The 27376-nt window shown below is 49.3% G+C and overlaps 1 protein-coding gene across 1 annotated transcript in view; it reads left to right on the top strand.

The window, feature by feature from the left end:
• Runx1 (RUNX family transcription factor 1) overlaps positions 1-27376 on the top strand; it is a 90198-nt gene that overhangs the window by 40473 nt on the left and 22349 nt on the right. Inside the window, exon 4 of the mRNA XM_052741221.1 lies at positions 10402-10590. Within this exon, the coding sequence (XP_052597181.1) occupies positions 10402-10590 (189 nt within the window). The remainder of the gene's footprint in view (positions 1-10401; positions 10591-27376) is intronic.

Raw genomic sequence — 27376 nt, 5'->3', positions numbered from 1 at the left:
GGTGGGCCTTGGGAGTGGGGGGGAGGGGCAAGTGGGGAGCAAGAAGGGGTAGGGTCGAGGGAGGATCAGTCCACCCACCCCAGGCTGCTGCAAGGAGACATGAAGAAAGGCCCGTGCAGAGTGGAGTGGCTTAAGGAGGGGAAACCATCAAAACTGTATTTCCCATGACTTTGGCAGCATCAGAAAAAAAGAAGAAAGAAAAAAAAATCCATAAACCCACAAAGTGCTCAATTGTCCAAGCCTAATGCCCAACTTCCCAAAGCTGCCCGGTCAGAGACCTCGGCGTTAATTCCTCAGCCAACTGGAAAAAAAAAGACAAAAACCAACAAAAAATAAAAAGATGGTGTGAGTTCTGTTGACTTAATTGCCAGAGCGTTGCTGAGCAGAGCTGCCTGACTCGCTCCCGCGCCACCTCCTCACGTATTCTGGGCTGTTCCTCATTACCTGCCCGACCTATCTTCACAATCTAGCCACAAACAGCTTTGGTTGACCACACCACTTCCCTATTGAAAGTTAATACTGTTTGACTCATTCGGAGCTGCTTCACCTGAAGCCAAAGAAAACAAGGCGGAGAATAGCCGGCTTGTATGGAGTCTGGAAAGCCCTGCGCGGCCCTGCTTTCAAAGTCCTATACAGTAGCCTTACTATATCTCAGCCGCAGCTGTAGAGAAAATGAAGGAAGCAGAAGTAGCTGGGGGTGGGGAGGGTGAGGTGGGGGAGAGAACAGGAAGGGAGTGGGGCGGGGCCCCATCAGGCTGGGAAAAGACAACAGTTCTGGGGCTCTCTAGCTGGGCTCCGAAGTCTGTCCCGTCACACTGGAGTGTTCGGAAGGGAGGCAGGTAAAGAGAAAGGTCCAAAAAACTCATTTTAAAAGTGGTTTTTTGTCACTGAAGACAACAGAGAGAGGAGCCGGGTCCCACCAGACCAGCTTCCAACAAGGGAGTCCCTAGGTGACCAGGGACGAGACCCACCATTGTCAAGTCTGGGAAAGGCTCCGAGGGAGAATGCTGGCCAGGGTTGCTAGGGAGATAACCATACTTCTCCCTCGTCCTTTCCTGGGATGCGGTGGTAGGGCGAATGGGGGTGCTGGGGTCTTGTAATGATTAGAACTTTCTCTTCCCATGTCACCAGGCCAATTCAGAACCGGCATTTTCCTTACTGTGGTGGACAGGTACATGGCCACTTGTTCATGGATACTTGGGGTGACTAGTAGACAGGATTCTGCTCACTCACCCCTTCCTGGCTTCTCTCTCTCTCTCTCTCTCTCTCTCTCTCTCTCTCTCTCTCTCTCTCTCTCTCTGCCGCAGACCACAGTGGCTGAAACTTGGCGGCATCTCTAAACAACTTGAAAAATAGCCTTTTCTGGAACTATGACATAAAGCCAGTGGTTTGTCAAAAAACAAGGGGACTGTTGGTTTTCTTCCTAGAGAACTCTACCTAGCATCTGGCTGTGTGCTGGCTCTTTGGTCCCACTTCCTTGAGGCCAGTCTAGAACCCCAGTTGGCATTCTTCTCTTCAGGTCTAGGGATTGAGCAAACCCAGTGCCTCACACGTGCCAGCCCAGCACTCACCACTGAGCTACACCCTCAGCTCCCAGCTGGTATTGGTGGTCTGAGAAAGTCAGAAGGCGTATCTGGCCACAGAGAGCCCTGGGGCTGCTGGGTAGACCTTGGGCTAGCCAGAGATAATTTCTTTACCCCTTTTCCTAAGCACAGAGGGACAGAGATCATTGTTGATGCTGCTGACAGAATCCCAGAGAAAGGACATCCCCTCACTCACTCATGCAGCCAGGTTCTACAGAGACATCGCTCAGCCTTGAAAGGGCCTCGGTTTATCTGGGTTTGTGCACACATGCTCAGCACCACTGCTAATCGCATGCAGCAGCTGCTGGGATGGGAGAGGAAGGGCAGCTCACTCGGAGAAGTGGGAGACGCAGAGCTGCTCAGGCCATGCACCAAGCGTGGAGATAGAGGTGGGGGCCTCTGGGATGTTGTCTCCTTCCTCTCAGGCCTGTGCAGCCCGGGACTTACCCTGCTGAAGGCCACAAGTCCAAAGCCAGGTCAGACTCTTGAGGCACATTTTAGAGTCCATATTCCTCTCCTGATGCTGCCTTTGCCTGATATCCCAGAATTACTCTTCTGTGGCCGCCTTTCCTGAAACCTATCGGGTCAGAGCTACTCTGGTAGACAGACATGGACAGTTACATCAGGTTACTTTTTAATTATACTTTAAGGAGGGTCCCGAGACAATACATTAAGGAGAGCTGATAACACTTGGGATTATAGGCCGACAGAGGAGACAGTCTTGCGTGTGAATTCCCTGCACCCCTCCCACAAGGCTGCCCCTACTGGCCACCCCCACAGAGGACCACTTCTGGTCAAAGGCACAAGATAACCAGACAGCTTCTCCTCTAAGCTTCAATTACCTCCTTAGTCACCAGACAGAGCAGGAGGTGATGGAGGGTGACAGCAGACGCCATTGCTCTGCTCTCAGGAAAGTCCAGGACACCAGGGCCTACGGGAGCCAAAACACCTGAAGTCTGTTCCTCTGAGCTCAGAATGGAGAATGATCCCTGCTGCTGCTTTTTGTCCCCTGAATCTGAGAGCTGAGTGGGGGCAGGAGTCCTGGGGGCTCAGGGAGGGAGAGAGGAGTCCTGGGGTCTCAGGAAGAGAGGGAGGGAGGAGTCCTGGGGTCTCAGGGAGGGAGGGAGGAGTCCTGGGGTCTCAGGGAGGGAGGGAGGAGTCCTGGGGTCTCAGGGAGGGAGGGAGGAAGGCCCTGTCGCCTGTGACTTGTGACTGTGTTAGCTGTTGCTTTCAATTTGGACTCTCCTAGTTTTACTGCTCCATGTATGGATCACAGGATACTTTGTGTCTGTGTGAAGGTGTGTGTGTGTGTGTGTGTGTGTGTGTGTATACATGTGTGTGTTTATATATGTATAATATTGCATGTAATGTATATAATGCATATATAGAACATGTATATGTGTACTGTGTTATATGTATATGTATGTGTGATATAAGCACATGGAATATACATATAACATATATATGTGCTATTGTATGTATTATGTGGTAGACTGCTATATACATGCGATATATATATATATATATATATATATATATATATATACACACACACACACACACAGATTATATGTGTTTGTATGTGACAAATATGTATGATGTGATAGGAGTATGTCCTGTATACAGGCATGGTGAATATATGAGTTGACAGAAATATGTAGGCATGCATTGTGCAGATGTGTATATAGATGCATACAGTGCACATGGTATAAGTACGTGGTATATGCATGTGTGGTGTAAGCATCTGTGTGTGGAACTCACTACAGAGAAAAGGCAGCAGCCGCTTCTCCTGCTGGCTCATGCCAGGGTGCTGCACTCAGCTCTGCACAAGGGACTTGTCTTATTTTTCAGTGGGAAGAAAAGAAAAGCAAATGGGTTTTGCTGAGTGATTAAACGCTAACAGGACAGTTCTTCAGGACGCTCCCCTGTTTGGTCTGATAATCTGCCTCAACAGGTAGTTTCCTAGCGGTCACACTTCAGTTCTTGATTCGTTTGCCCCAAATGAACTCTACTTTCCTCTAGTCTAGGGGCTGCAGGGTGGGTGGCGCTGGTCGTGAAAGTTCTGGGCTTCTCTCTGTTGAGTTCGCTGGTTGTTAGCTGGCATTTAGCCCTGGCTGAGTGTGTGATGGGCACCTTAGGTACTCAGACAGGAAGCAACATTGCATCTCCATGGACTTAGGGTTCAGTGGGCACAGACACACCACAGGGACACAATGGTGCTGTGGAAGAAGCCAGGGACTGAGCCTGAGCTCAATGGATAGAGTTCTTGCTTAGCATGCATGAAACTCAGGGTTCAGTTCCCAGTGCTGTATAAACCTGGTGTGGTGGTATGCACATGTCGCCCAATACTCAGAAATGTGAAGCAGGAGGAGCAGAAATTCAAGTCATCCTCTGCTACATAGTGAGTTCAAGGCAAGCATGGGTTACATGGAAATCTGTTTCACACACACACACACACACACACACACACACACACACACACACACACCCAAGAGGGAGATCTCTAAAGACCATCTTAATGGTCAGACTGGGGACAGGCTCTAAAGACCTGCCTGAAAGGTGTCTGCCCGAAAGAAACTACGAAAACTGAGTCATGGCATCCCATGAAGTTGTGAAGTAACACCATGCTTGGAGTCATCCATCAAGACCTGGCTGAGTAGATAATGGCGGCAGATGTAATTGCCATGGGTGCTTTTAGAGCCCCTGGGAGTAATCCACCTTAGTCCTTTAATTCCAGGTTTGCAGATAAGGAGCCGGAGCAGTGAAGAGACTTACTCTGCCCGAAGCAGAGTTTGCAGGAAGCACAGACTTAGAATGGGCAATGGGGCATGCCAGACAGGCAGTGATGTCTGCCGGTGCCAAGCTGCCTCTCAGGGGGAGAAGGATTATTGTGCTACATTAACACCCTGGTCCTCAGGAGCACTCTGAGGTCTTACCTGCTGCACTTTGAGAATAGTGTAAGCTCCATGTGACCATCCCTGCTGTTCTCACATTCCCTCTTATGGCAAGGCAGGAGCTGCTTCTTCCTCAAGAGTTCTGAGAAGCATCTAACCCAGGGGTCTCAACCTGTAGGTCGTGAGCCCCTGGCAGCCCTCTATCTCAAAAAATATTTGCATTGCTATTCATAACAGTAGCAAAAATGCAGCAATGAAAATAATGTTATGGTTGGGGGTTAGCACAACCTGAGGAACTGTATTAAAGGGTCATAGCATTAGGAAGGTTGAGAACCACTGTTCTAACCAAAGCTGTCTAGCCATAGTGGAAGATGATTGCACATGACCATCACCGGGGAAGAGTTTCTCTGTATATATTGAAGAACTTTTTAAAATAAACCAAAGGAGCAGCAGTTTTCACACCAAACAAGGCCATCACCAAGTGTCCTGAGCTTAGGTTACAGCCAGCCTTAGTATCCGTGAGCCCTACACATGCTAATTCATGCAACAGTGGATGAAAAACGTTCTTTTACAAAACGTGCATCTGTATTAAGCATGAAGACTTTTCTTCTTGTCATTCCCCCAAAAGATACAACATTAAAAAGTCTTTCCATCGTTTGTATTTGTTTAGGTATTGGCAATCGCCTAGAGACGATCGAAAGGATACAGGAAGATGGGCATGGGCTATAGGTATCAATGTAGGCCATTCAGATCAGGAGCTTGAACAGCACAGGCTTGGAAATCTACCAGACTCAGGCAATCACCATCCCAGAGATACTGAGAGCAGACTGTGTGGGGTTTTATTCCCCCAGCCCACAGCACATCAGAAGCCTGTAAGAGAAGAGAATAGTGGTGCTCACAGGAAGTTCACAAGCCCGTCAGGGAGCCCCTCCTCCCTGCTCTCACACATACACCATCAACAGCACACAGATCTTTCTAGAAACTGGAGTTCTAGGGGACCTTATTCTGCACCCACCTAGCGAGAGCCTCAGGTGGTTCTGATACCTGCTCCACAAGTGGAGAGCCGGCAGCTGGCTGCAGACCACCGTACTACCCTGGCCCTCCTCATTCTTTGGGCAAACTGGGGGACGGAAGTGGGACAAAGGCAGAGTGGAGAAGCCCAAGCCTCTCGTGGACTGTGATCTAGACTCAGTTGGACTGTGTGTCACTTGTATTACTTCACTTAGGCAAGGATGGGGGTCATCAAAACCAAGTTTATAATTCTAGGAGTTCTGGGTGTGAGTTGGAAGTCTTGGGAACTGGGGATGTTTATGGACCCATGCCCTTCCTCCATATGGCTGTGTGATATGGGCTAAATGATATAACCTCTCTGAACTTGGCTTGTCAGCTGTCATTTAAAAGACATGACTGATTTCTCTGGCCCTTCTCTAGTTCTTCAGTGTAGCAAATGTGTTCTCTTAGCATAATAACATGAGAGGAAATTAAGGGGGGAGTGAAACTATCTATGTTCATATACCATTGGACAATAAAAACATACATATATAAAGTGCATTAGGATCTATAGTAGCATATATTAGATAATATCATTTACATATCTTGTGTATAGCATGTGAATTAATTTAAATGTTTGCTAAACTGGAACATTTTCTTCTTTCTTTCACTTTTTACAGTGCTAGAGACGAAACTCAGGGCCTTGTGAACACTAGTAAGTGGTCTCTCACTGAGCTAGATCCCCAGTGCTTTGTAATATGTGAACAATATGCAATATTAGACAGTATTTCTCAACATTTAAATTAGCTGGGAGATGGTCCATTTGCTGGTCAGAAGGCCTGTCTGGCTGCCTACAAGACGTTCCACCGCTGCGCTCAGTCCCACCACTTTAAAATCCTAGTGACCCTAGAAGTTAGCTGCCGACCATGACACAAAGAAGGTGAACTGTTTGCTAAGACAGAATAAGGCTTTTATACCCAGATCATGTAGCTAGCATTGGGCTGACTGAAAGATATTTTCTGAAATGCAGATGGCATTTTAAAGGTGATGGTATACAATTCACCTTTCCTTTTAGGAGAATGACAGTTTACACACAGAGACACAGACAGACAGACAGACACACACACACACAGAGACAGACAGAGGGAGGAAGAGAGAGACAGAGACAGAGATGGGGGAGATTTTCAGTGTTGTCATTTTGCATAGACTTTTCCCATCTGATCACCATAACAAGACTTTAAATATATGCTATGTAATCCACTGAGAACCCAGTAAGCTCCTATCAGAAGCATGAGCTAAGGTATTGACTGGCTAATCAAATGTTTCCAGGAAAAGGTGGCAATTTAACTTGGTTGCCTTTGATAGAGGATCATATGCTGTATCCCAGTTACAGCCACAGTCCACAGTGATGTCCTGGAAAAGGCAGCTGAGATTTATCGAGCTATGCATGCTTATTCCACCCAGTTTTAACAGAAGGAAGGCGACAATTGCCGTAAAATATGGTAACATTTAGGCATGCTCTGATTTAGGCAGCCACCTCAGAGAACTACCGAGATCTGTTTAGGAAGAAACAAATGTACCAAATGGTACTTGTTTACTTTATTATGTATTTCTTTTTCCATTTTTGTTGTTTTCTATGGCTCTGCATGTATAATAACATTTTGAGGAGCATTTTCTCCAAAAAAAATGTAAAAATAATAATAGAAGATTTGTCAGTCCCTTTTATCTCTGTGAATATCAGTAAGATGCACCCATACATAGTCTTGAGTTAGCCACAGCTTGAAGGCCCTCTCTGGAAACCTTCACAATTGACTCCCCGTGAACTCAAAAAAAAAAAAAAAAAAAAAAAAAAAAAAAAAAACCAGGCTACCAGCATGTGTGGGTTTAGGTCTGCACACTCCTACACTGGTTTGATCCAGTATTGAATTCCCTGCTTCCCTCCAGGGCCCAGTAATCAGTAAGAGTGGAGAGTGGATTTCATAGTGGGCATTTTCTATGCTTCTGTATTTAAAATTCAGGGGGCAAATTGATATTTTAATAGCACACAGATCCAGGAAACTGGAGATATAAAGCATTCATTTTCCCCCAGCCTGAAAGTTTCTATCGGAAGCTCCTGTATTTCATGAAAATATTGCTGCTTGGCACACAAAGCCTGATGGTTTCCAGAGAGAATAGGTGTTCCTGGCCCTCTCGATTCCAAATGCATCAGGACCACACCTTGAACTTGAAGATGCCTTTCATTTCACAACTGGCCTGGTGTTGTAACTCGCTAACACCCTGTGAACATGGGGGTCAAGTTTCTTCACAGGCAGCACCTCTCCTACAGACTCCCAGAATGCACACGGGGAGAGGGTGGAATGAGCTATTCCCTAATCCTAAGCCTAAAACCAGCCGAGACTGTCAGGGCTTAGGCAGCAGCAGCCCTGAGAGCTATGTCTGAGCATTCCTGCCCAAGGAGACAGTCATCAGCTCATCTCTGTAAATGACTACGATTTTGGCAGGTGTCAGCTGGTACAGAAACAGCTCACATGAGGGGAGAGAAACAAAAATAAATAATGTCACATGTGTTGGCCACAAAGTGGCTTGTCCCAAATGGCTTGCTTATTCCTATTTGGGTTCTCAGTGACTACGTCCCCAAGTTTACAGAGGCAGATACTCTGACAACCACCCATCAAAGGCTGGCCAGAGACACCAGAACACTGGATGCTCTGAATTCAGAATCTCTCTCTGTCTCTCTGTCTCTCTGTCTCTGTCTCTCTCTCTCTATCTCTCTTTCTCTCCTCTCTTTTCTCTCTTTCTCTGTGACACACACACACACACACACACACACACACACACACACACACACACACACACTGTCTACACACTGTCTTTCACAGTGTTTTCCAAAAAAACGCCACTGGGTGCCTTAGGTATGTGAAGCTGAAACATGGACAAACCCTGCCGGAAGCCCTTGTTAGCCCACATTCTTTCTTAGGCCACACAGTTCTCCAGAGTCGTGTTTCTTACCCTTCTCTTTCCTTGACTGGCGTGAGACCATGATAGGCACTTAAAAGGGGCCGCATCATGCTTTAAAATGGCTTTAGAGCTGGGACTGTTTTTCCGTGAGAAAGCCTGAGGTTTTTCAGTGTGGTGAGGAGTGGGACTCTGGTCACAACCATCAGAGGAGGGAAGAGCCGAAGAAGGCTGCACACCCAATTGCATGTACTACGGCTGACTGAAGTGGAAGGTTCTGGAAAAAGAAGTTTTTGTACTTCTGCTGGTAAAAGGACGAAGGAGGCAGCTGGGGGACTTGGCCTCTTTTGTCCACAGAGCTTAAAATACTCAGCCTCTGAGAGGCTCTCACATGCGCGCTGGCCGAGCCTGCGTGACTCAGGGTGTTTGTGTTTGAGTGTTGTGAGCTGCAGCCCTGAATGACAGTCCAGATTTGCCATGGTGATACGTGGAAAGAGAGAACATTGCGTGTGAACTACACAAATATTATGCTTAAGCATTTTTCCTCCATTTGGAGCCAAACAGGTCTTGTTAGTGATAAAAATCTCTGCAATATAGTAGGCCCTTTTTCTGGCCTGGAATTTGAGACAGTGTCCGCGGTGCCAAGGGGCCCGCAGCAGGAAGAAACGGCAAGCCACGGGGATTTGAAACCATAACACGACTTCTACAACTTAATTTTATAATTGTAGCAATTGGGAACTGGGGGGTGGGGAGGGGTTACCATTCACAGCCTTGCTCCTACCCTGTGCCGGGGGAATGGTACCCAGGGTCCTCTGTCTAGCTTCTGGTTGGGAAGGGATACCAGAAGCAGCGTTTTCTATGGGCAGAAGCCAATGGTGTCTCCTGTTTTATTCTGAGGCTGTGTGAGCACAGATGGGAGAGTTGTATCTCAGTTAAGGGTTCCAGTCAAACAGACCTTGAGGGTGAGCTGGCCTCTTTAAAAGAGGAATGGATCTCCCAAGTCCCCTGTGACTATGTTCCTATGTGGGGGGCTGGACTCCACTACAATCTCTAGTTTTATGACAATTTGGAAGGGATGACCAGGAAAAACTGGAGGCCCAGGCCTCCTGACTGGTCCATGTGAATGCCCCTGCTTCCTATTTCCTGGTAATCGGGACATCTACCTCCCATACAGGCATCTTCCCACCCTTTGACTCCTCAGCCCCAGGAAGCTCAGCAGACCTGCTGGCCAAGCCCTCCGGGCTCCCAGGGGCCTGGCCTGCTAGCAATAGGCTGCATCTTTCTGCCTATTCCCTGTTGGGGATATGTCAGGGAGTGGGCTTCAGAGAAGAAAGGACGGTTCTGAGGAGCCTGTATGAAGGAGGAAGGGGCCTGAGAGTGTAGGGCCTGACAGGGCTGCCCCGTGCCTGCCTGCATGTAACAGGAAATCTCCCTCCTAGGCTGTGGTTTGTAGCTGCACCCAATTTCCTGTTGAAGGGGCGTGCTGCCGAGTTCCAGGGCCCACTCTGGTACCTCTCAGACCTGCTTCTGGTCAGGTTTGCAAGAAGTCAGGGCGCTCATGGCCCCAGGGGAGGCCACGTTTCTTGGCTGCCATGGATCAGCTCTCAGCCTGTGGCCGACAGCCAACAAGGCACGGGCTTCTTTCCCAGGCCACTCTCTCCAGCTGCGCTCCCTAGCATCTCTCTTTTCTGACCACCTGAGGTGTGTGCAGACAGCCAGATGCATCCCGGAGTCCCAGACCTAGAACGCCCAGTGGCCAGGGTGATGAAGGAGCCTCCCTCAAGCTGCTGTGGAAAGAATGGCCCTGGTTCCCCCAGGCCACCAGCCCAAGGGGCAGTTTCCAACAAGCTCACCTTGGAGGTGAAGGGAGAGGGAGGGAAAAGATAAGAAAAGCCCCCCTCCACAATGCGTTTTCTGATCTCTTGCTCCCTCCCTCTCCTCCTCCTCCTCCTCCCTTCCCCTCCCGGTCCCTATCGTAGGACATCGGCAGAAACTAGATGAGACCAAGCCGGGGAGCTTGTCCTTTTCCGAGCGGCTCAGTGAACTGGAGCAGCTGCGGCGCACGGCCATGAGGGTCAGCCCGCACCACCCAGCCCCCACGCCCAACCCTCGGGCCTCCTTGAATCACTCCACTGCCTTTAACCCTCAGCCTCAAAGTCAGATGCAGGGTAAGTACCCCACGAAGCCCACTGCCCTCTGTCCTCGCTGGAGTCCCAGGCACAGAGCCGCGTCACCCCGCCCCAGCGGTTCACCTACTGAGTATCTCTAGACTGAGAAGTGCGGCTGCTGAGCGCTGAGCATGGAGGGCAGGCCTGGCTATGGCCACCCATCCATATACGCAAGTGGGTATGACATGTGTCCCTTGGTACCTGTGGAGTATCAGTTCCAGGTACCCAAATCCACAGATGCCCGAGCCCCTGATAGAATACGTCGGGGGTACTTGCGTAAGCCTGTGTACATCCTCCTGGAGGCTCTAGGTCATTCCTGATTCCTGCTAGCATCTAGTACACTATAGATGCTCTAGTGACAATCAGTGAACTATATTATTTAGGGATTCAAAACAAAAATACATTATCAGTATGTGTACATTAAAAAAAAAAAAAGCTGTAATGCCAACCCACCATTGGTTCAGTCTTTAGCTATAGAGCCTGTAGATACCAAGAGCCACCTGTATATAAACAGGTGAGGGTATTTTTTTAAGTGTCAGCTTCTGGTATGTTGTTTTCTTATCTGCCATTAGTCTTGAAGCCACACACACAATTGTGTATATGTTTGTGTGTATGCATGTATAAACACACATATACACAAACAAAAGGTAAAGGTGAGTTTTCAAGTTCTTGTTGCCTTCAGATTATGTGTGGAGTTTGCATCTAATATTTGTTGTTTTCAAAATATGAAGAAAAAGGAGGCATGTGTGTGTGGCTGTATCAAGCATAGTATTTTCAGGTCAGTACTGTGGGTTCCGTTCACTCCATGGGGGGCGGGGGCGCAGTCACCAACTGCAAAAGCGCTGTCAGATACACTAACTGCCCAGCCCCGTAAGAGGCCATCGCTGTACAAACCCTCGGCGCCAAGTTAGATGATGCTCACCGGGCACTTACGCAGTAGGGCCGCTGACGTTGGAGGCTGTTTGCTCAGTGATACCATTATAATAACCGAAAGGCGGTTTTCTCTGCCAGGCGGGACACAGCTGTATATGATACGGTAACACCCCTTCCGCAGAGATGCGGGCTTAGTCAACTCAAAGGAAAAGATGCAGCCCGTCTGGAGAAAGGGGCCGAGGGCCAGCAGCAGAAGTGAGACTCTGCCTTTCACAGAAAGCAAAGATTCGCTTCCTCTGCGCTCTGCATGGGACACGCAGGCAGCATCTGCTTGAGAGGCTTTCTGAGCAAATTGCTCTCTTTGGGAAGGAGCGCATGCAGGGCTCGCAAACGCTCACCCTTTCCAGAGTGTGAAATAGAAAGCCTACGCCCCCGGGCATGGCGGTCCAGGCCGGCTCTCACAGCACTGGGGAGGTGTTGGCAGCAGGATCAAGATTCAAGGCCAGCCTTGGCTACATAGCTAGTTTGAGGCCAGCCTAGGACACCTGGGACCCTGTGGGCACCACTGCCCAGTAGACCTCTCTTTTGTAAGAAGGAAACAAAAAATTAGGCCATCGTTTTAGGTGTTTAGGGAAAAGACCCACAAATCCAAAGAGCCCCCAGTGCAGTTCTGTGGTGAATTGGGGCAGATGACACTTTAGGGAGATGCATGGTCTTGGGGATAAGGAGGATATTCTTCTGTCCTGTGTTTACCATCACGTAGGCTCATGCACGTCTTCTCTGGAAGTCCATGTGTAAAAACCAAGGAGAAAGCTCTGTTCTCTTAGCCTCTCCTCGCTACACTCGCCACTTGTGAGCTGGGATGAGATTTGCCTTTTGCTTGCTAAAAGCCAAACCCAAACTCGAAAGGGTTTTTAAAGCCAATGCAAAACCCAGTCATGTGGGAGCAAATTCAAATTGTCGCCTCTGCCTGCTTCGGAAGTCTGGCCTGCTTTCACTTACCCTCTTCTGTGCCCCGTTCCCTAGGAAAGTAGAGGGTGGCAGTGTGGTGCTCAGTGCTCAGGGCATCCTGAGCCTTTGGAGCCGCCCACTGGAGCGCGGGAGGCATCACCATGGACAGGTGTGGGTGTCTGTGGCTCTCTGCGTCATAACTTGATCTTAGAGTGTCCTAGGGGCCTGATTGCTCCTCACAAAAGATGTGTGGACTGTATTGTGGATGTTTTCTTCCCCTCCAGTATATGAATTTGATATGCAAGGATTTACTTGGCCCATGGCAGACACACAGTTTCAGAACTGTGTTCAAGATATAGCATGTAAAACTGTTTCATTGTGTTGTGTTCTCTCCATTCCCAACCTGTTTCTCTCCCCTCTCCTTCCTTCTCCCCCTTCCTCTCCTCTCTCTCTTTCCCTATAAGAAAATGCTATTTTTTATGAGTCTAGTTTTTGAGTAGATGCTTGAATGTTTCCCCCCCTTGAAATTCAAACATTAACAGAGATAATGTAACAGCCAAGTTCTTCACTTCGGTCCTGGCATTACAGACAGTTAATGCCTGGGCTTAGCCCAGAGTACCCATGTCTATTTAAGCAATGCAGCATAGGTTCACGGCTCTCTTAAATGGCAATCACAGTTTTAAGAAAGTGATCCCAGAAGTAGTCAGGGCTGTGTTTCCTCAGCACTGCACAGACATGGGAATGATTTCCAGCTTTACAGAGATGCCATTGACTGCCAGGGGTCTATGGAGAGGCAGGGGATTGTCAGGCCAGAGCCACCCCAGCCTCGGCTCTGCCAGCAGAGGATCATGGGTATGGAATATCACCTTTCCTTATCCTACCAAATAGACATCTCCAGTGATCTGCAATGGGATTCAGATGGAGAGGGGGGCAGGTTGCCATGCCACCAAACCACTGTTTATTTGTTGTGGTTTTAACTTTGAAAGAGCTGAGGTTAATTTCAACTTCCTATTTGAGCAGGTCTAAAAGTGGAACAGAAAGCCATTTTGTCATGGCTGCGTGTTTACGCAAGTCAGGACACCATTGTTAACCTCCTGCCAGGTTCCAGGCCTTCTCTGTGTTCCTTTTACAGCAGGGGATGGGACAGATCACAGAGTTCTGGGGTCATGGTGACTGCTCCCTCATACCTCCCACTCAGGGATGGCTCTGGGCAACCCAAGTGAGCCATTTTAAGTCTTGGATTCTGGTTTACCAACGAGCCATCATGAAGGTGGCATGGCTTCCGCCTTTCTGGGGATGAGGATGGGGTGGAAAGACACCCATGCAGAAACCCTGCAAACCAGATAGTTAGCAGCCCAGCATGCTCAGCCTCTTGCTATAAGGCAGGGATTCACGGTGAAGTATCTGGGCATAGCTCAGACGTCCCCATCTACACTGTTCTTTTCTCTCTGCAAACCTGTGGTGTGGTTTATGGACAGAACCACAGAACTCTCAGCTCAGAGGTTAAACGTTTCCCACCACTTCCGGCGTTGTAAGTGATGAACTTGAACTGAGATCCAGGCTTTTCTGAAGGCACATGCAGTAAGATTGTGTGGAGTAAGGTGATGTGGAAGGATGAACTGTGCCCCTGGCTCAGGACTGACAGGCATTGAGAGGTGTTGGACTAGCCGCTCACGTAGAAGACCTGGATTGGATGTGTTCCATTGAAATTAGAAGTTGATGCTGGTGCTGATATTGATAATAACATCAGGCTCTGTGTTGGGTACCTCACTAACTCATCTTTTGAGGGTACTTTATCTTTAAAGATGGGGAGAAAAGACAGCCAATTAGAATACTGAAATTCTGAGCATCCCCTAAAGGGGAATGTGTGGGCAGGGGATGGTGGGGTAAGAGAACTTCCAGCCACTCTATGCTTTCTTGGGGTAACTGCCTCCTGTGTGTATGAGTCTGTCTTGTGTGGCCATTTACGACTAAGGCTTTCTTCCCAAGTACCATCTAACCAGCCTAAAGGAGAGTGGATGAGATGCCCTGGTTTGGAAGTTCCACGTGGCCAAGGAAGGCCATATGCTCCCACATTGCCCCCAGATTTCCCGTTTTTGAATGGATTGTCTTGCTGGTTAGGCTCCTTCGAAATCCCTTTGGAAACATTATATTCTGCTACTGTCTGTGATGTTCTCAGAGGTAGGGTTACCATGTCCGTCCAATTCTCTCAATCCCCAGAATGAGCAAAAGGAAGGAAGCATTTCCACCTTCCCAAGGAAGGGGCAAACTCCTGGGTTCAAAGAGCAATGGCAGAAAAGGATGTGAGAGACCAGGGTGCCTCCTGTCCTGTCTGCCACCACCACTAAACACAGCGGAGCTAGCACAAACAGATCGAAAAGGGGACCTGGAACCCTTCCCACCCTGGGGCAAAGCATGCGACTGCTCAGAATTGGTCTTTTTCTCTCTGTGTCTCTGTCCCCCCACCCCACCCCCAGCCCTCTCTCTCACACACATACCTTTGTCACGTACGTGTACCTTTCACATCAACATGGGATGAACCTGTTGATTTCCTTGGTAAACCTATGAATGGCCATGTCAGGCACACACAGTAAAGAATTCCAAGTACTAGAAATCAACTCATACAACTTGCTTATTACACGAAGTGGCTTTTCCTTCAGAATAACTCCTGTCTACAGCAGGCATCAAGACCTGAAGAGCTGTAGCATCAGAACTGTACGTGGACAACATGCCTGAACCAGATGTTCTCACAAATAGACAGGGAAGTGAGGAGAAAAGGGAGGAAGAAGTGGATGGGAAAAAGCTCTGAAAGACGAGTGCAGAATACGGAGCCTATGTCACATGCTGGGTGCTGCCTCCTCCTCCCTCACCCCCCAGTGATCAGGGAGGATGAGAAGGCCAAGTTCATAGAAAGGGAAGTGCTCTAAGGCAGGAGCTGATGACCCCTCAGCCACCTGCATATTCTTTGCTGATGCAACACAAAGTCTAAGTCTAAAGAAAGTGCGAAAATTCAAACTAGAGAACTCTACTGTAGACATTGAGGAAAAGAGAAAGGAGGGTGGATGGGAGAAGGAAGGAAGGGAAGAGGTCGAGGAGGGAAGGAGGAAAGGGAGGGAGAAAGAGCCAGCTGGCCTTGCTGTCCTCTCCACCTAGGCTCCTTGGCTCTTGAGCATGAGGTGGCTAGCACAGCCTGTCACCTTAAGGACAGGCACAGGTACAGCACCATGGTCCCTAAAACAGTGCAGTGTGCATGACCTTGACGTGTTATGTATTGACCTTGCCCCCAAATACTTAATCAGCCCTTCCGAGAATCACTTACCACTTAAACTGACACCACCATTGTAATCCAAAACCATGGTTTAATAGGACCTGGTTTCCAGATTGTTTCCTGACTGTTGCTCAAAGAGGTCCGTCCATATTCTCAAGATCCTGCTAGTCCCTGGTGGACACCTTTCCTGCTTGCAAGGGAAAGAATTTACCGTGGGTCTTGGTCTCGGTGATCGAATGTTCCTTCTTGGGCTGCTGAGATTTTGAAGCTCTCCCTGACGCTAATGAACCTGCAGGCTGCACACGGGGACATTAAACGGTGTCCTTGGGACTTCCCAAAGTGGTCATTTGTGCACTTACTCAATAGTGATGTTAAATAGCAGAGGCTTTGAAAGGCCCAAGTTCTCAGCTGCTCGGGAGGAGGAGCAGGGCCACAAACGGGCACAACCTGGCGACTGCATGCACTCCAGGACTGTTAGCAAGAAGTCTAACTTCTTAAAGCCTCACTCAGTCTTCCCGCCTGCAAAACGAGAGTGGTTCTTGTCGGTCTTCAGGACACAGAAACGTAGCGCGTGGCATGTCCTCGGTGAGTGACCGCTGTTGCGAGCTCTGTCAACAGTACCAAGTCTGCTGGATTTCTGTGGCTGGTACAACATATGGACCACAAACTTAGAGACTTGGAATAATGAGAGTTTATTCTCTCAAAATTGGGGGCGACAAGCTCCAACCTTAAGGCAACACGAGATGGCCCTTCCACTGAGGGCCCACGAGAAGGGTCTTCCTGCCTCCTCTAATCCTTGCCAGCTCTGGGCACTCCTTGGCTCGTGGCTGTGTCTCTCCCCTCTGTTTTCTCTTTACCTGACCTTCTCTGTTCAGTCTTTCCCTCTGCCTCTTCCTTTTTTAAAAGAGAATTTACTTACTTTTTTATCTCATTTGCATTAGTGTTCTGCTGGCATGTCTGTGTGAGGGCGTCAGATCTTGGAGTTACAGATAGTCGTTAGCTGCCACGTGTGTGCTGGGAATTGAACCCAGGTTCTCTGGAAGAGCAGCCAGTGCTCTTAACCACTGAGCCATCTCTCCAGCCCCTCTCCCTCTGCTTCTTAAAAGGTCAGGTGTCATTGGATTTAGACTCAAGTCATTCATGAGGGGGGTCAAGGTCCTTCACTTAATTACATATATAAAAGACCACCCCTTTCCAAATGAAATTGTGGTCCCAATCTGGGGGTTAGAATACGGCCCTGTCTTTCCTGCTGCCACCATTCAGTGCCCTAGATCAACACCAAAGTACAGATGTTATCAGAACATTAGCCAGTGGATTTGGGTGAGTCCAATAAGAATGTCCCCATCCATCCCCCAGAGCAGACCTGCTGTCCAGGTAAATATGAACTCATGCCCAGTCTTGTCATCTGGGCACTGCCATCTCAGCCCTTCAGTTTCTGGAGCCCAGGGTCATGAGCCCTTCATTTCGCAGGCAGGAGAGCATAGTTTCTTTTCTCTAGACAAGATCAACAATTTCACAGCATTATCTAGAGCACCCATACAGATGGAACCAAAGGCTCTACTGTGGTGGAGAAGGGAGGCTTTTCCAGATCAGAATACGGGAGACGTGGGCCCTCCTACTCCAGCCTCCAAAATCCAGTGGCCACATAAACAGCAGGGAGCAGAGAAACAAAAAATCCAGGAAGACCAAAGCCAGCCAGTTGGGATGGACTCAAGAATTTGACCTCCCAGACAAAGCCAGGCCAGAGCCAGGCATGTCCCTGTTGTTTTGAAGTAACAAGTGGCTTTAGCACAGGGTATTGTCAACTAGACACCCATTCCAAAGGGACACTGATTTACTTTGAGTCTTTCATCAGACCAAGTCACCAGTCACTTGCAGGTAGCCTTTCAAGTCTAGAGGTTTAAGAAAGAGTTTTTGACGCAGTGTGAAGCCTTACGAAGTTTCTCAGAAGTCTGGCCCGAGAGACTGGTGTAAAGCTGAAGTAAACCACAGCCTGGTCACCAAGGAGTTCTCCCAGTGGTGGGCTTGGTAAGCGCAGGCCCACTCCAGTCTGGTGATTGTGGTTGTCCTTGAACACACATGACATGAGAGGCTTCGTTGGTCAGTCTTTTCCTCCAGCCCTCTGGACACCCATCCTAACTCTCAGGGACTGTGGACTGAGGCACAGGTGTCGCTTACCTTCTAGCCAACAGCTACCTAGTGCCTGGTCTCTCTCCTGTTTCCACATTTCCTGACCCCACACAGACTTTTTATATTATTATTATTAAACAAAAGCCTGCAGAGCAGCAGAACAGTCAATTGTTACGGAGATTAAAGGTAGGGATCACAGAGAGCCTGCGAATACGAGATCGTCACCGACAAACCTCGCATCTCTCCATAGACTTTCCTCCCATAATCCCTTTCTGGCAGGACATTTTGTGTGTCGATGCTGGCGATTCAGTTACGAGCCACAGTCAATAGGACAAACTAATAATGAGAAAAATAGAATAGGGCTCACCCTAAAAACAAACACTGATCAGTCATGTGTATGGTCTGCCTCTCTATGCAGGCCTGGGAACAGAGTAAGAAAGAAGCGGGGCGGGGACCAGGCTACTTCCTTGTCCTATTGATTTCTATTACCAGGTGATGGGGGGTCTTCAGGCTGCCTTCCAGCCCATCCAGGCTCCTTTGAGCAGTGCTTACCATTTTAAAAGTAGAAGCTTTTCGGGAGCAAACAGAACCATGGTCCCAGTGCTAGGATGAACCACTAAGCCATTGGTAAGAGAGGCTGGCCAGAGGGGACCTGTTTCTCTGACTCAGGTTGAAATGCTGCAGCCCTGGGCATCAGTATTACTTGGTATTACCCTCTAGGCATGTACAAAGCTTGGAATCTTTGAGATATATTTGCAAGATTTGAACCATCACTGTCCAATTCTGACCTCCATGGATCATGACCTCATGGTTTTGGAAGGGTGGGTATTCATTTTAAATACAAAACTTAGGCTTTTCCTCTAAGAGAGAATCATGTGGGTAGGAGGGGGATGAACATTCCATGTTGTCCAACAGCTGTGGGATGATGACATGAGAAGACACCAGGTCTGTCCCTGGTTCCTCCACGACATCTTAATATTTTCACACAGTTTGACTTGGGTCACTGAATTTGGGGTTCCAGGATTTAACACAGATATGCATATCAAGATGTGGGCACTCTGGTGACCAGGAAGTCCTGGGAATGTGGTAAAGGATGTGCTAGAATCCCTCTGCTCTGGGGATGAGGAGAGATGCCCTTGGTGGGATCAAAGCAGAACTTCCCCAGGGAAGATCTGTGAGCCGGTAGCTCACCCATTAGGACAGTCTCTAGCTTCTTAAATTCTCAACTCCCACTTCGGCAGGAATCTTCTTCCTGTCGCTTCCCACATTCCCTGTGAGTAATTCCAAAGCCAGATCCGAGGTGCAGAGCTAAATCTTTGCTGCATCCTCTTTGCATGGTTTGAAGGGTTTCTCCTGTGGCTGTAAGAGAACATCTTGAGATAGCAAGGGAACAAGAACTGTGGAGACTGTGGAACTGCACTCCTCCGAGCTGCCGCTCGTACCCGGGGAGAGAACACGGTTGCTTTATGAAGTCTCAGGGGACGACCGCACTGCTGTGGCCACTCTCTCTCCATTAGCGCATCTCTCTGCACATATCAGATGGCAAATTATAGAATGATAAAGTTATTAAAATATCTGTAAAAGTCAGCCCAGGCTCAAGGGCTTGCCTTGGCCTTTCTGCCCACTAAGTGGTTTATTTAGATGTCTCATCTCAAGGTCAGTTCATCTTCGTCTGTATTTCGCCGTAAACTGCCTATTCCACAAACCAACCAGAATTGCCCAAATTGGAAGATGTGCTTCTATGGGTTTTCCAGCAAGACTAGTATCTTAAGAATGAGCCCAGAGCTTTTCAGGCTTGATCCTACCGCACCCGCACCCTCGATTTTGAAACTGCACCATAGGTTTGTGACCACATCTGCAGCTGGATGATTACCAGAGTAGTTGAGGCAACGAGACTATCATAAGGAAGGTGATAAGAAAGTGATCGCAGTTTATGTTGATAGAATGGATGGGGAGTGGTGGTCCGGTGACTACCCATCACCAACACTGTTCTGGCTTAGGTCGCAGACAGAGGAAACCTCACCTGGAGTGGTGGTTCTCAACCTTTCTAATACTGCGACCCTTTAATACAGTTCCTGACATTGTGGTGACCCTCAACCATAGAATTATTTTCGTTGCTACTTCCTAACTGTAATTTTGCTACTGTTATGAACCATAATACAAATACCTGGTATGTCGATGGTCTTAGGAGATGCCTATGAAAGGGTCGTTCAACTCTCCAAAGGGGTCGCGACCCACGTGTTGAGAACTGCAGGTCTGGAAGGTTCAGTTGGGTCTGCTCCTTGTTTCCACGTTACCCAACACTGTTCTCTCTCCTCACCCCTCCTCCATCTGTGTACACCTTTCTTGTATGATGCATATGAGCAAGCATATGCACACATGTGCGTATGAGGATGGCCTCAGACATCATTCCTCAAATAACTGCCACATTTGCTGGAGACAGGGTCTCTTATTAGCCTTGAACTTTGCCAAGTAGGTTAGGCTAGAAGACCAGCAAACTCCAGGGGTCCTCCTCTCTCCACCTCCCGTGTCACCATGGCTGATATTACAGTCGTGTGCCGCCGCCGCCACCGCCACACCCTGCTTTTTATAGGGGTTCTTGAGATCAACCTGGGACCTCACGCTTGTGAGGCAAGCCTTTGGCTGACTGAACATCTTCCTGCCTCTGGCACTGTTTTCCATAAGTGTCCTAGGCCTCTCTGTCATGCAAGTGAGTCACTTGTTGGTCCTAAGCGTTTTGTAATCCTGAATACGGTATCTTGAAGGAATTACCGTCACCCCTAACACTTTCAGAGAAACTGACGGGGAGATGCCCTAGAGCCCCTACATTGCTGCTTCTGATTGACAGATGGTTTGGGGGGGGGAGGTACTTTTTGCTGTGTGATCAAGCTTTGAGAGGCTCTGAGCCACCGTATGTTGCTAAATGAGAGAAGTCATTGCACAGACATAGATCTGTCTAATTTAATATGATTTTCCATAAATTACAAAACATGACTTTGAAATTGAATTTGTGTAAAATTATGGATAACCAGTTCAGGTGGAAGGGGAAGGAAACCTTGTTATTTCTGGTCCAGCTTCTTTTCCAGATTTCCTCATTTGATTCTTTCACGCCCTGGGGGAGGGAAGATACCATAGAGCAGTGGTTCTCAACCTTCCGGATGCTGTGACCCTTTAATACAGTTCCTCATGGTGTGGTAACCCACCCCCCAACCATAACATTATTTCATTGCTACTTAGTAATTGGATTTTTGCTACTGTTATGAATTGTGATGTAAATATCCATATTTCCTGATGGTCTTAGGTGACCCCAAAGGGGTCGCAACCCAAAGGTTGAGAGTCACTGCCACAGAGGGTCTATTCTTATTGTCAAACTTTCTCCCTGGCTATTCATGGCTTCCTCTGAGGAGGACACCAGAGCCTGGAGATGGCAAGGCAAAATGCCAAATCCTCTGTCCATCCATCACATTGGCCAGCAAAGAACCAGTCTTCATCCCTGGTCATCAGAGGGGACCCAGAATAAACAAGGGGCTCCTAGGAAAGCCTAATGCAGATCCATAATGCTTTGGGATCCAAACCCCACATTGTGCCCTTCCTAGTCATATGACCTTGCAGGAAGCACTTGGGTCCCTGTGCCACTGTCTCCATCTGTAAAATGGGCGTGGTCATGGTGACTGATTCATTGGATGCTCCTGAAGACTGAATCAACATGCATAGAGTGTCAGATGCCCAGCACGTGGCACAATTAAGTCTTTCTTCTCATTCCTGCACAAACCCTTCACTGAGGTCAAGACGCGTTCTTGGGATGTGCTGACCACGGCGCTCAGGGCGCTTGGAATTCTTCAGAACTGTTCCTGTCCTCTGGCAGCTCTCACTACTACAACTCTCGCTGCTGGCTCTGGTGGATAGGTGTCTGGGTGTTTCACATCAGCACTGCCCCATGAGGTCCACAGCCACTCCCCAGTAATGACCTTCTCTTTCCTGTAGTCCCAGAAGCAGTGCTAGCTTTGGAGAGAAGAGAGGGGAATGTGATTTGAGTTTCTGTTCCTTGAATGGACTCAGATGGGACAATCCATAGTTACTATCCCACAAGGCCATATGAGAATATAAAATATCAAGGTTGAAAGGACTCTTAAACTTCTTTGCCTAGGGTCTCTTCCCCGCCCTACCCCCACCCCCACCAACACCCTGAAGGCCCAGAGACTTTCCACTGTGGGCTCCATCTACAGCTGAAATCTCCCAGCCCAAGTCTGTCCTCCTGTATTTAAGCCTGTCATATGGGAACAGCTCATTCCCCTAACGCTTGCTCAGCCTTACTCAGCCTTTTCCTGAAATGTGTTTTTGGCTCAGGGAGAGGGTAGGATTTAGTTTCTTATGATCCTTTTTCTTCTTTTCTTAATGTTGAATTCTATTCTTAAAGTAGAGATTTTTTTTTTCTTTTATGAATAAAGGTACAGTCTTTCTCAGCCTCTTCGGTCCCACCAAAGGCTCCCAGCCCTACAAACAGCTGCAGCAAGCTGACAGGTCACTTCCTGAACCCCAGGGCCCACGTGGGCAGTGGGCAGGGCATGCCCCTCCCCCTTTCCCTTTGCTGGCTCGTGAATTAGACAGATTCACTCTGTGTGAATGGCCTGGCTCTTCTGTGTTTTTAATGAACCATCTACAAAAGGATTTCTTTGAACGAGGAGGTTTCATCTCCCTGTGTGATTTTAAAGACATACCTCCCTCTGCTGACTCCAGCACCCAAGGCCCTGCCCTTTAAGCCTGCTCTCGGCTGTGGCCCGGGCTGTCAGGCCAAGCAGAGGACAGCAAACAGGTGTGTGGGGTGACAGGGCCACAGCTGTGGGAACGCCACCACCGCTCTGGCAGGCCCTAGGCTGGGAGGGGCAGGAGGTGCCGAGTGACAGTCCCCTCAACCCAGTTCAGAATGTTGCTGCCAACCTCATGTCATTTACTCCCAGAAGACTGAATAGCCATGAGAGGGAATGACCTGGGACCTGGGTCCGGAGGTGCCCCTGTGACAGCCAAGCCTTTGTCCGTGAATTCAGAGTCAGGTCTTGAATGGCTGGACCAGATGCTGCCCTGGAGTCTGTAAAGATCAGCCACCGTACTCCCTGAGATGCCAGAGAGCAGGGTCCTGCATTGATGGGTGGCTTTTGGCTCCCTTCCTTAACTGAGAGAGATGGAGGACTCCAGCATCCTGGCTCTCAAATGATATTTAGTTAATAGTTAACCGGGTTTTAAAAGAGAATGGGGACTCGACTCCCTTCACTAATTAGCCCTGAAGGCTTGTCATCCCCACCTTCACCACCCACGGAGCATGCTCTTGACAAGTCATGACCGAACTCCCAAGGGACTTGCACTCTGGGCTTGCCTCCTCCACAGTCTGAGAAACACAAGCCTCTGAAGAAGATAAGATTAGCTCAATGAAGGGTATGCTGGGAAATGCAAAGGATCCCCTCCGGACCCTAGCATCCAGTGAACTTATCTCCTACCCGTAGTGATTTCACCTGATTTGGGCAGACTTATGGCGACTTTGAACTTGTCGGAGATGATGAATGTGTCATAGAAGGCAAAATGGCATGGCCAGCCTGTTCCTTAAATAGATGAGCAACGGGAGCCCAGAGGGGTCAAGTGACTTGCCTCGGGTGGCACACACTGTTATCCAAGTGTTTGGCTTCCTCCCCCATCTCTCCCGACTCGAAGGCTGGAACACATTCCTGGTATTTGGAAGTAACACAGGGAACCGTCCTGAGAAGTCCCTTCAAAAACACCATTTAGGCAAACGAGGGGCTGTTGGGACAAGATAGGGCAAAGCCCGGTGTGCCTGTGCGCACAGCTCCACCCAGTTTCTCATCTTTATATTATATTTAAAAAAAAAAAGTCTCAAATAACCCAAACAGGCAGGGTCTGATCTGCAGACAGTCTGCAGGCACCTGCCCAAGAAGCTGCCGGTCGGCTGGTCCATCCTCCTCTGATTTATGTTCTGCCTGTTAAGCCTTAAATTGTTGAGTCTCTGGCTGGCTGCAGAGGCATTACTGGAGGGCTGGTGCACGCTTGCAGCGTACATGGCTGGCTCTGGTGCTGGAGGTGTTGGCCACGGATCAAGTCCAATCTCACACCTGTCTAGGACAATGAGGGCCTTGTTAGACGCATCCCCAGCCCGGGCTGCTTATTTTTCACATTCAGAACTAGGAGGAGAGGTTGTGGAGAGGGGGAGGGGGACTGGAGAAGTCAAGGGAATAATATTGAGATCAGCTGACGCTTGGAGTCTTTTCCTCCCCTGTCCCCCCGCCCCGCCCCGCCCCACCTCCCTGCCCACTCCCTTGTTCCCCTCCCATTTTATAAATTTTTCTTTATATTTAGAAGCTAAAAAATAATAATACCAACAACAGCCCTCTTATGAAAACATCCTACTGCTGTGTAAGGAGAGAGAGGCCTCTTAGACAATCAACTTCTAGACATGGTGAGACCAGCAGCCCAGTAGAGGCAGGGTGAAGAAGGAGTGTAACCTTTAACCCACCCACCCGGTGCTGGAACCTGAGATCATCCCCCTACTCATGGCTGTGTCCCTCCCGTTTCTTCCTGTCCTCTGCTGACACTAGTGAGGGACAGAGGTGACAGGGCATCTTCTCCTCCAGCCGTGTATCGCTCACTGATAAAGCACAGGACCGCCACATTCCAGTTCAGCTTGCCTGTCCCTCAAGGTCAACAGAACTGAGGTGGCCATAGACACGAACGCTGCAAAGCCAGCTTTCGCAAGGCTCTGATGGCAATAGGTACAGGTAGGGACTCTTCCAGGTCCAGGTTGACACCCCTCAAGGCTGACGTCTCTGAAGGTGTATTAGTCAATCAGTCACGGACGCATTCTCACAGAATTAGACGGGGCACAGGCACAAAACAAGGGTTATGCAATTGTCCCAGACATTCTGTGACGTAAGAGCCCACCGTATAGAGGCCATATAGGAACCCTTGGTGGTTCTCCCACAGGTAGCCACCATGTCTTGGGGACTCGGATAACTCACCGGTCTCCCAGTGACCTGCTTAGGTGCTTGTGGCCAACCTTCTTAGAGCTACAAAGAACTCATTGACAAAAGAAGCCCATCTCTGAACTTCCTCCTTGGAGGCACTGCAGGGGAATGCAAACACTGTTGTTCATTGGTGACTGAGGACTCACAAGACTTGAAGTTGGGCTCGTCTTTTTTGGTAGCATGAATCACTGGTAATTCAGCCACCCTTGCATCTCTCTATGGATGGACATCAGTGGCGTTCCAGGGGGCGGGCAGCTTTTCAAAGTGTAAAGGAATAGTGAGGCCTCTGACCTCAATGTGCATTCCACCTGTGTGACTCTGAGGGTCACCATGAGTGAAGAGCCCGCGGCTTCCCACTGGCACCCTTGCACTGAGGGTGTCCAGGGACCATGATAAACCTCCCTCAGTCCTGTGCCACTGACTGGGCCCACTTAGTCCGACCATGTAACCTTCAGAAGGTCATGGCTGAAGAAGCCATTCCTGCCTTTTCAAGCCAACTGAAAGCCAAAGACATGGCCTCCAGAGTCTGTTTTCACTGCCCGTTGTAATTCCCTGTTGTGTTCCAGACCAGAAGGGACTCTCCATTGCTCCCTAGCCCATCCAGGCTCTGGAACGGCTCACACTCAAGCAGGGGAGCAGGGAGGAGAAGAGGCACTAAGTGCTTCTGAGCTGCTTGCTTCTTCCCTGCCTTCCTCTCTGGCCAGCGAATACCTGTGGCCAGCCCTGTCCCCATCCCCACCACTTCCGCATATCCTCCCATTCTTCAGCATACCTCATGTGCCCCATCCTTTAGGACATCTTCTTCTCCCTGAGGACCAAACTGAATCCTCTCCCAACCTCCTAGATAACCCTGACAGTCCCTCTCAGTGTGATCCCCCCGGGTCTGTGGGGCCAAGTGCTCTTCCCCTCACTGTCCTGTGTCCAATGTCCTTCTGTGCTGCAGGGCAGTCAAAGATGGCGACCTGCTGGCAGGAAGAGGGGCTCCATGTGACCCAGCACCTCCTCCCCCCACACACATCTGGGCTCTGAGGCCCGCAGAAGGGTCAGCTGAGTTCTAAGTGCCCTTGAATCCTCTCTCGCACTTCTCTGGGTCTCAGGGAGTCCAGGTCTTGAGGCACCGGAGCCAGTGGTGGTCCCTGTAGAAGCATTTCTCCGATCTTAGGTATACAGGTCTAAGTAGACCATCTGTGGGTCGGAACCCATTTCAGAGTCCCAGGCAGGGAATAATGCAAGGATGGAAAATGGCAGGTCCCCTTGTCTCTTGATGTTCTGGTCCATGACTTTCCATGGCTGTGTTCACAGAGGCAGAGACATTCTTGGATACCTCCCCCAAACTCCCTCCCCCAACCCCAACCCCCTACCCCCCTACCCCCCACCTCCCCCCCCCCCCACCAACCCATGGAGTTCCCGGCCCCACACCACATACCCCTCTCTCCCTGCCCTGTCTTCCTTCCTCCGTAGGCGGCTCGGCCTCACCCAAGGCAGCCTTCCGCATCCTTGAACCTGCTTTGCGTGCTTAATTCGAGACCCAGACCTTGAAATAAGATGTCTTATTTACCCACAACTTCCTAGGGACCCCAGCCCCTACAACCACACCACTGCAGCCTGGCTCCCGCTTCCTGCCCTTCAGGTGTGTCGTCTGCCTGTTGCTTCCTTCCCAGACCGCATTCCTCGACTCTTCTTCAGATCCATCCTTTGAAACGTTTTCTTTAGCTCTCTGTCCCTCCTGCCTTCCCAACCTAATAAAGCCGCTTTCCAGGGCTACGGCTGTGGCTCAGATGGGAGAGTGCCGGCCTAGCATGGGCAAGCCCTAGATTTGATCCCCAGCTGCTGCTGGTCCCGGACGCCATAGTGCACATCTGTAACCCCAGCATTCAGGAGGTGGAGGCAGGAGGATCAGAAGTTTATGCTCACTCTCAGCTCCGTGGTTCTCAGTTACATTAACAAGTTCAAGGCCAGTCTGAGCTACAAGAAATCTTTTCTTTGAAGATAATTGACCCATTTCTAAGTCGGGGCCTTCAGGGCCCCACCCCCACCTTCTGGTGACTTCACCGTTTGTCTCCCACCAACCTGGGAAGCCAGGGACCCCCCCCCCCCCTTGGCCTCTCCCTCGCATTCTCCTTCCTCTGATCAGGACAGTGCTCTGCCAGCTGTGTTCCCACCCCGCATCTGTGGGAAACAGTGTCAGCCTGTGGCCCACAGAGGAAGCCCTCTGGCCCTCTGGCCCCCTCGTCCCCTTGGGGACACACCTTCCCTGGGTGCTCTTGGAGACTCTTTTGTTCAAATCAAGGAGAAAGTGCTTTGGATGAGCTGGGGTGTGTGTGTGTGTGTGTGTGTGTGTGTTGTTGTTGTTGTTTTTGTTTTAAGAAGACAGGAAGTTCCTGTGTTTTAGAAAGGCTGTTCACTTCCAAAGAACCAAGTTACAGAGTCAGTCAGCCATAGGATGACTTCTGGATTTTTCCCCCCAAGATGGTACACAATACATATGAGAAAGAAAGAAAAAACACCTACTAAGCCAATGAGAGAGAGTCAGCAG

This window comes from Peromyscus californicus, unplaced genomic scaffold, assembly GCF_007827085.1.
Source record: "Peromyscus californicus insignis strain IS unplaced genomic scaffold, ASM782708v3 Scaffold_16__1_contigs__length_79575227, whole genome shotgun sequence".
Lineage (NCBI taxonomy): Eukaryota > Metazoa > Chordata > Mammalia > Rodentia > Cricetidae > Peromyscus > Peromyscus californicus.
This window is presented reverse-complemented; position numbering and strand designations above follow the sequence as displayed.